We start from the raw sequence: 14,620 nt of genomic DNA, 5'->3' as shown, positions 1-14,620 counted from the left end.
CTGGCTTTCTCTACCACTGGGCCTTTGCACGTTAGCCTAGTCTGGAAAAGTTCTTTCCCTCTTCGCCTAATTCAGCTCATCCAAACTTTAGCTCAGCTGTAGTATCATTTTTTCAAGCAAGGCTTCTCTTCCCTCCCCAAGTCAGATCCCTTTTGTTTTCTACTAGGTGCTAAGTGGCTCTTACATAGAGCACAGCAGAAGTTTTGTGCAGAAATTAATGGGCATACACCCACCACATTGGAAGCGTTATCAGGGCAAAGGCCACAGCCATGTTTCTCCGTGGGAACTGCAGGGCTGACTCAATTGTTTCCACACTTCAATTACATAAGCAACATCTGGGGTGCTTATTAAACACTTCATCTCCAGGTAGTGATTCAGTAGGAACAGAAGCCTAAGAATCTGCATTTTTACACACACCAGGCCATGGGGTTAGAGGCCTTCCCCCCACTATAAAAGATTCTAGAGACTTCAATTTTAGTTTCTTTTACTCCCCGTATTTGTCTACGTACAAACATCCAAGATGTTTAACAGACTTACTATATACATGGTTGCTCTAAGGTAGTAAGGGTTAACTAAAGTGGGATGGTTAAAAATTTGGAAGGCATAATTAGCACCTGGTTCCAATTATGTTGTTTCTGTAACCAGGAAACCAATAGCTCTCAACTCTGATTTCATTAGAATCCCTCCTGTCATACCCCACCCCCACCAATGCTCCAAGGTCTCGGTGTTTTCTTGGTAATCTGGTAGAAAGCTCTTAGGCACAGTCAGGATAGTGTTAAATGATGCCGAACACTTTGCACCCACAGAACTGCAAGTCTACAATGACAAAGGCTAAAGCTGCCTCTAACTTCATCTTTAAATACATTTAGGAGACTTTAATGTTCCATTACCAGTTGAAGTTCATTTGAAGTTATTTAACATCTAAAAACTGCCCTCAGCTCCCCCCACCCGTTTCAGTCCACATCTGTTCTGTATCTGTGATGCTGTCAGCAAGTCAGGTTCTCACAGCCTTTGTCCCTCAGCACCTACTACACTGAGAGAATCAGGAGGACGTCCACTCCCGGTTCTGACTCTGGGTCCCCTCAAACATCAAGGCCTAGCTCTGCCTTTGCCTCCTACAGAAGAATGCTCATTTTAATAGATGGCTTTTGTTCAATTAATTTCTTATAGGCATCAGACCTACAAGCAATAAACATCCCATCAGTGAGTCCCTTCATACTGTCAAGTAGTGACTAGCCTAACTCAGACCCTGGCTGCTCCATAAGCAATGGACAAATATTAACGTAACAGGCACAGACTGTTAAAGACAGGCTCTCCTATGCATTTTATGCAGTGTATCAACTGTTTTGCAATGCTTTTATTTGACAGTTTTGCCAAACAGCCTTTCACGAAGTATTTCGAGGGAGCAGCAGAAAAGGAGGAGGGACATGAGGGGGAAAAAGCTCAGCTCACTTGTCTGTGCCACCAGCACACATTCAGCGGGACCACGGTTTTGGGGGGGTGGTTTTCCCCCCATTCACTTAAATGATATATTTGAAACTGAAAGTGCTGTCACAGGATAGGCGTTTGCCTTTGCATCTCCCACACAAATCTTGACGGTGGGGCCTTTTGGGGTCCACATGGCGAAGTTTCACTGGGCAGGAGCATCTAGTCTGTTTACAATTCTGAAAAAAATCAAAGTGAGACATGCATACAGAAGATAAACCCTTGGTGATATCCTGGAACTTCAAAGTTGTTTCTCTAGTCCATTCAAATACTAACTGAATGCACACTAAGCAAGGTTCTGTCTGCAAGGACAGGAATGGGAGGAACTGAGCGCTTCTGTCATGCACTCCTGCTCCCATTTTGCATAGGATTCAATTCTGAATTGTGAAGCTTCTTCTGAAGACGTTTAAGAGGATATCTTTTCCTACCCTTGAAGCCAGGGTGGAGAGAGGAGTCTGACAACAAAAGTGAAGGTGTGAGGCCAGGAGCTAGTAGCAGGCCTGTGACCCGTGGCTGACCTTGGCCCTCTCCCTGCTGCAAAGGACCTCAAGCTGAGGCAGAAGGCAGAACAACAGCTGCTGGGCCAAGAGCAGAGCTGTTAGTAAGTTCGATTTCCTTGTCAGATTCCTCTCTACTTTAGAATTTGCTCTACTCTGAGTCAAGAGCACTGATTAGTCTCAACTGGCAAGTCAAGGTCCACTAGCGGTGTGGTTTAACAGCCTAGTTCCTTCTTCCCTCTTTGATTATCACAGCCTGTTAGTTATCACAAGGCAGTGCTCAGTTAACAAGCAACCTGTTACCACTTAACCTGATAAAGCCATGCAACTTAGGTTTATTTAAAAACAAATTCCTTTCTGAACTAAGGCAAAGCAGAAAACTTTGAAAAACTCGCATTCTTACTAAATACTTCTAACTTGGGTACATGCTTCATGAAATGTACTTGCATAAAATTGTCAGCCTGTACTACCTCATGTTAAAAGGTATTCTGTTCTTTAAATTTACTCTCTCCTGAACTGGACTGAGTGTCAGGTAAAGCAAACATTCTTCTACATTGCAAGTGAGAAAACAGTCTCCAGAGATGTTCACACGACAAGAGCAGGTTTACAAGAGCAGGAGGAAACGAACATTGAGACCTGGCTTCCCAGTTGAGTATTATTTCTACAACCCCTTCCAGAAAGGAATCAAAACCTCAGGTCACTGGGAATCTAGGCTCTCTTAGGAAATATATTTAAGAAACTACTCCCAAACCTTCTCATCACTATCTAGTTCGCGCATAAAATGCAAATGTTCAATTTACTTGGCAGGTGATATCCTCCACTCGGTAAGGGTTATAAGACTTCTGGCATGTTCGGCAAAACTGTTTGTAGTAAACCTGATGGGACAAAGGGAAAACTTAAAGTCCAAACCCTCCTGAACCTTTTGTCAGGATGACGCTGGTGACAGGGCATTGCTTACCTTGTTAGTGCCTTGTACACACCACACATAGGCACTTTCCCAGCGGATGTTGCAGTCCTTGCAGTGATAGTAGCCATACTTCTGCTCCAAGAACTGAGCGAAAGAAGAGCAGAGTTTAACCAACTTGCCATCTGAATCAGCCTTCATCTCAAGCAGCCTGGAAAGGATCCGATACTTAAACTGGCACTCTGCTTCAGATCATGGAGGAAAGTAGAATCAGGTTCAAGTTGGCCTCCACAAGGTAACAATTAGGAAAGCTAATAGCTTAATCAAGTATGGAATAGAAAAGCATGGGCCCACAGAAGTTTGTTTTCCACATTCACTTGATTCAAACAGCAGTTTACTAAGCAGGTGTTTTCCTGCAGACAGGCAAGGGGAAGCCAAACATACAGGGTTCCTGAATCTTGGGATTCTAGAGGGAGGGTTTTTCTTTCTGTAAAATTTAAGGTCTGATCTTAGCACACACATATGAAGTAGTCAAAAGGAAGAAATAAGACTGCACCCTAAAATAATCTTGGGTGAACACCTTGAAAAGCTCTTTATGTTGCTAATTAAGTTTCTACCAAATGGTGCTGAGAGTTGAAAATATGGATAAGCCATTAATTCATATACAATATGAACAAAAGTAGTATTACCTTATTCTTTAAGTTATTCTCAGTAAGAAACAAGTTACAAACAGGTTTTTCAAGTTAGGTCTTTAGGATTGGAAGGAACTTTGGAAGACTCAGCATTTTCAGAGGTGAGCAAGCTAAAGTCCAGGAAGGTTAAACGTTGAGTATCAACACAGTTTGGAGCGGTCATAACGTGTACAAATCTGTTTCACTCTATTTGCTTCCGGGACTCCCACTAGATAGCCCTGAGGGCCTGGAGGAGACATCAGAAGGACTCCTCCAGGCCTCTTACTACTTCTCATGTCTTTCTCCTCCGCTGGGTTACAACCCCTCAGTGCGTTCCAGCTCTTTAGCGTTCAGGCAACTACCACATGGCCCTCCATGCCTGCAGCTCTTGGGCAGCAATGCGCGCACGGCAGCGCGCACGCTCCAGCAGGACCATCAGATTTCCGAATAGGGGTGCGTCTTAAATGCAAGGTAAAATCCTGACCAGCACCCCAGTAGTCAATGGTTACAGTTTCTAACACACTGAATTCAAAACTGAGAGTGGGATCCACGGAATCGACTCTCCTGGCCAATAAGTTCACCTTCTCATGTTCTGAGACCCATCCTGGATCATCCAAGTGTACATACAATGTATTTGCTGTATACAGCCGACTACACTCTGGCGGTCAGCAAATACTCTCGGGAATAAGAATGTTAAGAGCTTTTCTACAGCCACCCCTGTGCAGCTGGAGTTCTACGATAATAGCAACACACACACTACACTCGATTTAATGCTGACGGAGATAGACTTCAGCAGCCACCGAAAGGCACCCAAGCGTGCCGGCGCGTAAAGGGAACGCGCGCCTCCACATGTCGAGAGTAGCCGAGGGCGGGCACCTGGATGGGGATGGGAGCCCACACAACTTCGGGGATCCCCTGCCAGTTCCCAGGCCAACTCGGGTCTCACCTGGAAGCGCAGGCGCTCTTTGCCCAACTGGGGGCTCCGGGGCGACGATCTCTCGCCAGCGGTGCCCGGGACCTTGGCAACGGGCGGGGGCTGCTCGCGGCTCGCCGGTACTGCGGCCTGGACCTCGTCCTCCTCAGGCTGCAGCCGCTGGGACACCTTGCTCGCCGACCCGTCTCCCGCCTCGGGGCCTCGGAGCCTCGCAGGTGGCGGCTCTCGCTCAGTCTCCGGCTCCCCGGGCCTCTGCTGGCCCGCCGCGGCCTCAGCCCCCTCCAGGAGGGTGGCTAGGCAGCGGGAGGTCACGGGCGAGTACACGGCCAAGGTGCGCAGGAAACGCACGCGCCGCGGGGCGCGGCTCGGCGGGCTGGCCTGCTCCCGGCCCTGGCGGGCGCGCTGCGGGGAGGCCGGGCAGCTGCCGCCCGCGTCCGCCGCGCCCTCGGGATCCGGACTCGGACCGAACTCGCGGGCCCTGCGCCCCAGCGTCCGCCGCCCCAGCGAGCACTGCACCGATACGTCGCGGCACGGGTTCACCTGCACCGCCGCCTCCCGAGTGCTGACCCGGCGGGGGCCCACCTGCGACAGCAGGGCCATGAGCTGCGCGCGGTGGTAGCTGTGGACGTACTCGGCGGCCGCCAGCTGCCCGTGGCCCGGGAACGACGACGAGGCCGCGCCGTCAGAGGAGGAGGAAACGGGAGGGTAGCCCCCGCCCCGGGGTCGCCAGCCACCCTCGTCCGCCCCGCTTTTTCCCTTAGCGGCGGCGGCCGGGTAGAGGCACCGGTACGAGTAGAGGGCGCACGCCGGGTACAGGTAACCATCCAGGACGACGTCCCCCAGGGCAGCCATCAGCGTACCCCTGCCGCCTGCCCGCCGGCCCCGGCGCCCTAAATAGAAGACCTCCCAGGGGCAGCAGGACGCGGGCCCCACCCCCGCGGCCAGCGCTGCGCTGGGGCAGCGCCCCACCCCCACCCACCACACCCCCGCACCCTTCCCGCCACCCACTGGTGTCCTAGCTTCCTCGCCGAAGGGTTCCCTTCCCGACCTTGGTGTGGGAATATTCCACACCCGGAGGTCGGCACGAATATCCTTAAGATGATCTGCAAAGAAAGCTTTCTTTGCGATGCAAAACTGATCTGGAAGTGAGCTTGCCCCAGGTGAAGAGATACCCGCAGAACCATCCCCCGGATTAACCGAGCCAGGTGGTCGCCATTCCTCGGTTATTGTCTGCGCCGCCTCCGAAGTTGAGGCTAGGCTGGGTGCCTCTGGCTAGTGAGCAAAAATACGAAGGTTTGGGGAGACTTCTTGGGGTCTGATAACCTACGATCTCAGATTATATGTTATTTAATCATCTCAGAGTTGCTGTGAGAAATCTACGCATTGAACCCTTTCGGTAAGTGCATAGGGAAAGCACTCTAGGGCATCGTATCTAGGCTAATTGTTTTCTCCCTTGGAGAACTTACTCCCTCCCCGCCTCCCCGCCTCCTCCGTCCCCCGCCCATCTCAAATGGTGACCAGGAGGTGCTGTTAAGTACTCTTCTCTGGGGAGCATAGTCGGTCCACAGATTTTTTTGGCCAAATAAACTTTGCAAAGGAAAACTAATTTAGACTGTGTTTACATAAACGCTGAAGATGGAACCAGTCCCCAGTTGAAAAGCAAATGCCTTGTTCACTAGAAAGATGTTGGCTGTTCATTACAAATAGATATCAGATCAAGTAATCAAATACATTAATGTAATTTTTCCCTGATTTGAAACAGGTTGGACAATGAGATATTATATTTCATTGTTTAATTGACCTGTTTGGGGATTTGTCTGAATACAGGTCAAATTTTAAGTGTCAAGTATTTATAAACTGAGCAAGCACACTTTAACAACAATTACATTCAACTCAATTATGCTTTACAAATATAGCATGTTTTTACTCATTCATATAAGATAGTGCATCAAAATTCTACATTTCCAAGACCCTGTTTAACATATTTGAAACAGTCATAGAAATCGGTAATGGTGAAAACCAAAAAGCACACTTGTTCAGGCCATCAACCTAGCAGTCCCAGGTGCAAGTTACATTACAACACTGATTTGTAATTTATGTAAATACTTGGTTGATATACCAATGCAACCTTATGGTGGGTAGATCAAAATTGTTACATGTATAATGATTTGAACCAGCTGTTGTTCTCTATGTAAACCATAGACACTACCACAGGCCATAAATATGAAGTAGTATTTCAGCAAGATAAACTCTCCTGTGTATCTCCATGTTTAGAGCGAAGTCTGAGTGGTTTCCATCATAATTAAATTATCTGCTTTCACTGTGCCATAGGACGTGTCTGCCATTTCCTCTTCTTTCAGTTTCTTATAAGAAATATCTGTATCTTCATCTTCTAGAGGATCTTGCTTGTGCAGTACTCCGCTTCCATACATTTTATATATTAAAACAAAAATCCCTGCTTCCGCAGACTGGAAAAGGGCATAAAGCAAGGGAAACATGTACATACTTCCTATGTTTTGTGGTGGAAATGCCAGTTTCAGGATGGCGGTACAGAGCTGCACATTTTGGCTCCCTGTTTCCAGGCTCACCGTCCTCTTGCAGTTGGGCGGAAGATGGAAGAGAGTAGCTAAGCCGTAGCCTGAGGCATAGCCTGCCAAAGGCATAAAAATCGCTACCACATAAACAGCTGCTGGAATACTGGCCAACAGTTCGGGTCCTAGCATAGTGCCGGTCAATATGAAAAGGACCACCAGCGTCATTAGCAGAGACCAGAGGGAAATCTAGTAAAAGAAAATAGAGAAGCCATCAAAAATAATTTTTGGAACTTCCCTGGCAGTCCAGTGGTTAAGACTCCACACTCCCAAAGCAGGGGGCATGGGTTCAGTCCCTGGTGGGGAAACTAAGGTTGTGCAATGCCAGCAGGGTATGCCCTAAAGACAACAATGATAAGATAGCTGCAGAGGAATTCAAACAAGGGGACCCTGGACTCTTGGAAGAGGAGAGCCATCTAGTCTGATTTCCTACACAGAATGCAAAGTTTTTGACATTATTTTTGAGAATGGGTAGATCACCTCAGGAGGCATCCAGGCCACGTCAGATAGCTCTGTTTGGTGACCTGTCCTTAAGTCTAGTGACAATGTGCCTTCTATAACTGCTAGCCCCTGTCTTGGATAGGCACTCAGGAGCAACACAGACCAGACAGACTACTCATCCTAAAAACAGCCTACAAATGTTTAAAAAACAGTTATGAGGGGAAGGTTATTACTCTTCTCTGGGGGCAGATTGTCCCAGGTTTTCAGCCTCCATCCCATAACTGTTTTGGAGTCCCAATTTGTTTTGAGTGCTCAGTCCTGTCTGACTCTTTGCAGCCCCATGGATTGTAGCTCACTAGGCTCCTCTATCCGTGGGATTTTCCCAACAGGAATACTGTGTGTAGGTTGCCCTTTCCTCCTCCAAGGGATCCTCTGGACCCAGGGATCGAACCCGCATCTCTTGCATCTCCTGCATTGGCAGGCAGATTCTTTACCACTAGCACTACCTAGGAAGCCCAACCGTTCTGAACATTTCTTTAATTTGTGAATGTGCCTCTTAAAAACAGGGTGGTTAGAACTGAGCCCAGTATAACAGGTATAGTCTGGTGAATGGAGTAGACAGATGGATATTACTTCCCCTGAACAGGACTCCATGTTTTCCATAAGAAATTAGTTCTGGTTTTACACAGAAGATAAAAGACTATTAATTTATGCAACTGAGTGTCCAATATTTTTAACTTTCAAAATACTTTATATCTCAGAGAACTGTTAGTAATACCCAACAATTACCAACTCAGATTAGGTTTGAGAAAAGAAAAAACGTAAACGTAAGATGTGAGGAATTCTTTGTAGTTCTGCAACTCCCTTCTTTTTATCTGTTGATGAGAAACCTCCCACCTGTCTCTAATGATTCTTAGGAATTATTATATATAATAGAAAGATTTTCAATACAAAACAATTGACTATAAAACAGTATGTCATCTTGATGTCTGACTGATACATTTCACTCATGAAAGACAGGCTTGTAAATAGTAAGATGGAAACCTAGAAATTCTTCTTGTTCTTCAGACTGGCAGTTTGTTTGTTTTCAGTGGGGCAGAGGGTTGGGTGGGTGTTTGTGAGGAAGACAACAGTTCCAGAGCCATTTAAGTGTTGCTTCTGGCTTCATAGATATATGTGGGAAGATAATCCTTTGGAGTCTGTGGGATTGGCATATACTCTTTAAAAAATCATTCAAAATTTATCTGGGCTGGTCAAAAATCTATCCTAAAAAGGGTACTGAAATAAGATTATAAGATACCCATGCTACAAATGAACCAATCAAAACTTTTCTTATATTAAGTTTCAAAGTGTGTCTACATCAAAAGCTTTGACACAAAATCTGATTCTTCATTGTGAAAATAGTGGCTCTGAATCATTCCCTTTGAACCATTTTAAATCATTTAAATCATTTGACATTGAATACTCATTTTAAAGTGTTTGCAAAAGTATAAAAATATTATGAAGCAGATCTTATGAGTGTGCTAGTTAAGAAATAAGTCCAGCTTTAACTTTAAGTTACACAGTCTTATTGGATTGTCTGCTATTTAAATATATTTATCTATTTTTAGCATGGAAATAGGGTGTTTGATTGACTTTCTCTTAGAATTTCTAAGGTTTTATAGTAAATTCATCACATTAATACTATTAGCTTAATGATCAAACTTAGTTCTTAATGCTCTCAAAATGATCTATAGTATAATATGTTTAACATTAAAATATTTATGTTTACATGTACATATATATTTATTGAGCTTCCCTGGTGGCTCAGACAGTAAAGAGTCCACCTGCAATTATTACATTCAAAGAATATATGTTTATTACAGAGCATATTTTTTTTTACTCAAGGTTGAATATATGTACTGAAAAGAGCCCTCTATTTTTCATATTAAAGTTAGCCCCTCTGTATAATCAGATTATTTTAATAAATAAGTAAAACACAAAAGATTATGTCATCTTAAATCTACATAGTTTAAACATTAGGGTGAGACTTTTTCTCTTTGTTTTCTAAAGGAATTTGCATATACATTTTATAGTAATTAGTTATGTACTTTATTTAACGTCTTAAAATGAGAATCCTGTTCATGGTTTACTCTTATTTACTACTGTTTTTGAGTTTTCAAAGAAAGTTTAATTTACAAATATTTAAATCTTTTTCCTCCAATCAATTATTTCAAAATCTCTACTGCTACAAAAAGCATCACTTTTTAAAAATAAAGCAATGTTGAAAATACAGCACAAAATAATAGAAATCTCATCCTTTCACTAGCTTTAGAAATCATATGATATATTGCAATGGGGAAGGAAAAAGAAACACAAATTTAGTAATGGTAATATATTCTGCATTATTTACCCAGGACCTAATTTTATTTTGTGTATTCTATTATATTCCACAATGTGATTTTTGAATTACCTTTGGTCTTATTAGTGTAAAGTTACTTTTAGAAAACTAATAAAACATTTTAAAGGAATCTGCTAGAGTTTTTCAGAATTAGAGTTCCACTTTTAAAGAACAGAGTAATGCATTTCTAAAATACTGCACAAATCCAATTAAAATCATTTTATTTCACCTGCTTTGGTTTTTAGTAATACATGACTTCTGAGTGAAAAACATGTTGCCGTTTAATTGCCCTGTCATCTTTTTTATTCATGATCTGTTTCCACCTATGGGTACTGATAGTTATGCTGTTTTTAATAAACCTTGGTATATTAATTAAAGCTGTTATTTTTGAAGTTCCAAAAGATGGGATGGAAGTTATCTTCCCGGCATAATTTTTTAAGTTTATCCATGCAAGGGCTGCCCAGTCCTTTTCTTCCTCATCCTTCTTTTCCAAACTTCTCACCATTTCGGCCATGGGTCGGAGACCAAGGGCCCTCTACGAACGTAAAGGAGGCAAAGGGAAGAGTGGCCTTACCTTCACAATGTAGTCAGCCACCCGGCTGTATCTGTAGCGAATGAAGACGCCTAAACCAATGGGGATGAGAGTGCTGCAGAGGGTCAGGATCACTGTCCCTATGGGTAGTAACTGCACCAGGGGAGTGTCGATCCAAGGCCGGCTGTAGATCCACAGGCACAGAGGCATCAAGACCAGGGCCAGGAGAGTGGAGGAGACGGTCATGATGATGCTGCAGGAAAGGGAACGGGCAGAAGTTGGAACAGCTTTGAGCCAAAGAGCCTTGCTTGCACACTGGATAAAGGAGAAGGAGGGAGACTGCAAGCCCCCCAGTTTGAAGTCAGGGGTGAACCTGCTTCATCTCAGGGAAGCACCAAGAGAGCTGCGTGTCTAAGCCCAGCTGAACTAGGAACTTCAGGTAAGAGATAGAATCTCAGGACTGTGGCTCTCTTTCTGCAGCCTACTGCACTGGTTACCCTCTGGATGATTGTGAGGGGAAGGAATATTTTTGTTATCTTTTCTAATCCTCCAAAGCACCCTGAAGGACATGGGAAAGCTGCCGGATACTACTTGTTGCACTGACCTCAATCACAACCGTATATATGAGATTACTTCCTTTATTGGAGCCAACAGCCCTATTTTGCTTTTACATTTCGCGCGAGTCCTGGCTTCAGACTTCCCAGTCCCCTTTGTCTTCTGGGGCCCAGACCTGCACTGACCGTGCAACAGTCAGGGAGGGTGGGGGAGAGAGCTGTGGATGAGACCCCCAGACCTCAGAGAACCTCTGTTCCCATCTAGATCTTCTCCCCTCCAACCCTACCTCTTCTGCCTGTATATCACCCTCATCTCCAGTTTCTCTGCAGCTCTTCCGCACCTCATGCTAACCGCCTCTACTTCCTCCCTCCTTGGTCTTGAACCCGTGGCTGTAAACGCGGTTGACGCCGATTAGATAGCCGCTCCGTACCTGAGGTTCATGTCGCCGTCCACGAGCAGGGACATGAGGTTGGAGAGATTCCCCCCGGGACAGCAGCCACAGAGGAGCACCGCCACGGCGGCCGAGCCGTCCAGGGAGAAGGCGAGCGCCAGCAAGAAGGCCAGCAGCGGCAGGAAGCCGAACTGGCAGAGCGCGGCCAGCAGCGCGCCCACCGGCCGGCGGACGTGAGCCCCGAAATGGTTCCCGTCCACCGTGCAGCCCAGGCCCAGCATGGTGATGCACAGGGCGGCGCCCACCAACACGTTCAGCCCGTGGTTCAGCGGCGTGTCCCAGAACGGGGGCTCGTGGGCCGCCTCGGGCCGAGCGAACAGGGTCGGGCTTGGGCCACCCGCCCCGCCCGCGAAGCTGCCGGCCGTCGGCGCCGGGGTCGGAGTGGGGCCGGGGCTGAAACTGACTCCGGGCCCGGGTGCCACACTGAGCACGGGGCCGGGGCCGGCGCTGGAGGCCGGTGTGAGGGGTGCGTCCTGGCCGGGACTCAGGCTGCTGGCGGTGGGCGACAAGGTGTAATTGTCCGGGAGCAGCGTGGACTGGCCGAAGAGCAGGGTGGCGTTGTCGGTGCCGAAGAGCAGGGTGGCGTTGCCGGTGCTGTCCATGGCTCTGTCGGGGGAGGCAGCGGGTCTGGCTCTTGCCTGCCCTGCGGACTTCCCTTCCCTCCCGCCGCGCGGGCCTCCCTGCTCCTTCGATCGCCACCGCCGTCCGTCTGTCTGTCCGCCCGTCCGCAGCTGCCAAACGGGACTCAATTGCAAGACTCTGCTGCGCGCGGCTGACGTCTGGGGCGACCGGTTGGTCCTCTGCTGTGGTAGGGCGGAGTGGGCGGCGGGGGGTGGCGGGGGTTGGGGGGAGGTTGGCCGGCGCCCGCTGGCTGGCACTTAAGAAAGCGCAGCCCCCGAGGGTGAACCCAATCGCCGGGCCCCCCGCGCCCGCAGGCCCCGCCTTCGCCGGCCGAGTCCCTCCTTTTAATCACCAGTAAGTGGTTCTGTAAGAGTGTAGCCAGGGGCGGAACAAAGACCTGACAAAGGACAACAAGAAGAAAAAAACCGTGCCTGGCTGCTGATCAAGTTCTCTGATGGGCTCTGACTCTTTCATAATGAAATCTGGACATCCAGACACATGAGAGCGAGAGAAAGCTGGTCTATGCACGCACATACATCGTATAGACTGTTCAAAAAGCCTGCAACACCGAGTGTTGCGAGGGATGCTTGACTTCATAGGAATGGCTCTCTGGTAGCAAGACACAATACTTGTGTTCTGACAACGTAGAAAGTAATAAAATATATTGGTGGGGTTTGAGTCAGGTCTTGTGCAAGTGCGTATGAATTATTTCATTTTATTTTCTCTCAGCAGAGCCTTGGGAGAGATCCTGTTAGCTCGATTTTTCCACACCAGGAATCCGAGGCACAGGGAAATCTCAGCCTCATCAGCTAAATCCACAAGCACCTGACTCAGTGTTCATCGGGATATGGTGTTAAAACACTGCAGGGGAAGAGCTCTGCTAAGAAAAGTCTCCGTGAAAAATGTGTGTTTGAGAATTTTTGGCAGATGGGGAAAGGGTACTTCAGTGGTCATAGATTTATGAAGTGATTTGAGTATAGCCCAGGCTTTAGGATTAAAGAACTTAAAAGAAATAAAGTGGTGAGTTTCCCTGCTTCAGACAGGTTTATCCAGAAAACAAATCAAATGCAGAGTTCTTGGGAGTGTTGACTTAACAACTTTATGTGAGTCCCTGGGTGCATCTGCAAAGGAAAGGGACCTCCCTGCATATCAAGAAGCCATGGAGAAGGCAGCTGGCTGACTGAAGTGACTATAACCTGATAGCCAGTTGAGCTGTGAAAGCCAATAGCAGGGATTTCTAGGCTGAAGTCTTAGTTCAGGTTCAGTCTGTATGGAACCAAGATCCTAGAGTGAATTCTTCCTCCTGGAAACTTGTCTCTATCCCATTTTCTACATCAGAGGAGACTGGGTGACTTCCATTTCCCAGTGGTGCACTGAGTTCTTATGTTTATATTTCAGTTCAGTTCAGTCGCTCAGTTGTGTCCAAATCTTTGCAGTGCCATGGACTGCAGCACACCAGGCTTCCCTGTCCTTCACCATCTCCAGGAGCTTGCTCAAACTCATGTCCATCAAGTTGGTGATGCCATCTAACCATCTCATCCTCTGCCATCCCCTTCTCCACCTGCCTTCAATCTTTCCCAACGTTAAGGTCTTTTTCAATGAGTCAGCTCTTCGCATCATGTGGCCAAAGTATTGGAGCTTCAGCATCAGTCCTTCCAATGAACATTCAGCACTGATTTCCTTCAGAATTGACTGTTTCGATTTCCTTGCATCAATTCTTCGGCACTCATCTTTCTTTATGGTCCAACTTTCACATCCATACATGACTACTGGAAAAACCATAGTTTTGACTAGATGGACCTTTGTTGGCAAAGTAATATCTCTGCTTTTTCATATGCTGTCTAGGTTGGTCATAGCTTTTCTTCCGAGGAGCAATCATCTTTTAATCTTATGGCTGCAGTCACCATCTGCAGTGATTTTGGAGGCCAAGAAAATAAAGTTTGTCACTGTTTGCATTGTTTCCCCATCTACTTGCCATGAAGTAATGAGATCAGATGCCATGATCTTAGTATTTTTTGAATTTTAGTATTTTAAATTTAGAATTTTAGTATTTTGAATTTAGAATTTAAGTATTTTTTAAATCAGCTTTTTCACTCTCCTCTTTCACTTTCATCAAGAGACTCTTTAGTTTCTCTTTGCTTTCTGTCATAAGGGTGGTGTCATCTGCATATCTACTGCTGCTGCTGCTGCTAAGTCACTTCATTAGTGTCCAAATCTGTGTGACCCCATAGACGGCTCACCAGGCTCCTCCATCCATGGGATTTTCCAGGTGAGAGTACTGGAGTGGGTTGCCATTGCCTTCTCCGTCTGCATATCTGAGGTTATTGCTATTTCTCCTGGCAATCCTAATTCCAGTTTGTGCTTCATCCAGCTTGGCATTTCCCATGATGTACTCTGCATAGAAGTTAAATAAGCAGGGTGACAATATACAGCCTTGATGTACTCCTTTCCGACTTTGGAACCAGCCTGTTGTTCCATGTCTGGTTCTAACTATTGCTTCTTGAACTGCATACAGATTTCTCAGGAGGGAGGTAAGGAGGTCTAGTAGTCCCATCTCC

General features: G+C 46.5%; 2 protein-coding genes across 2 annotated transcripts; both read right to left on the bottom strand.

Moving 5' to 3' along the window:
• Positions 1-1,520: 1,520 nt before the first annotated feature.
• ZAR1 (zygote arrest 1) lies at positions 1,521-5,343 on the bottom strand. Its single transcript, XM_052642311.1, has 4 exons — positions 4,504-5,343; positions 2,941-3,033; positions 2,783-2,857; positions 1,521-1,664 (listed from the first exon to the last, which is right to left on the bottom strand). The coding sequence occupies exons 1-4, from the start codon at positions 5,341-5,343 to the stop codon at positions 1,521-1,523; spliced, it is 1,152 nt and encodes a 383-aa protein (XP_052498271.1).
• Positions 5,344-6,761: 1,418 nt separating this feature from the next.
• On the bottom strand, positions 6,762-12,043 carry SLC10A4 (solute carrier family 10 member 4). Its single transcript, XM_052642285.1, has 3 exons — positions 11,421-12,043; positions 10,478-10,688; positions 6,762-7,271 (listed from the first exon to the last, which is right to left on the bottom strand). The coding sequence occupies exons 1-3, from the start codon at positions 12,041-12,043 to the stop codon at positions 6,762-6,764; spliced, it is 1,344 nt and encodes a 447-aa protein (XP_052498245.1).
• Between the last annotated feature and the right edge of the window lie 2,577 nt (positions 12,044-14,620).

This window comes from Budorcas taxicolor, chromosome 6 (assembly GCF_023091745.1).
Source record: "Budorcas taxicolor isolate Tak-1 chromosome 6, Takin1.1, whole genome shotgun sequence".
NCBI lineage: Eukaryota > Metazoa > Chordata > Mammalia > Artiodactyla > Bovidae > Budorcas > Budorcas taxicolor.
Note: the sequence above shows the minus strand (reverse complement) of the source record. Positions and strands in the feature narration are given on the sequence as shown.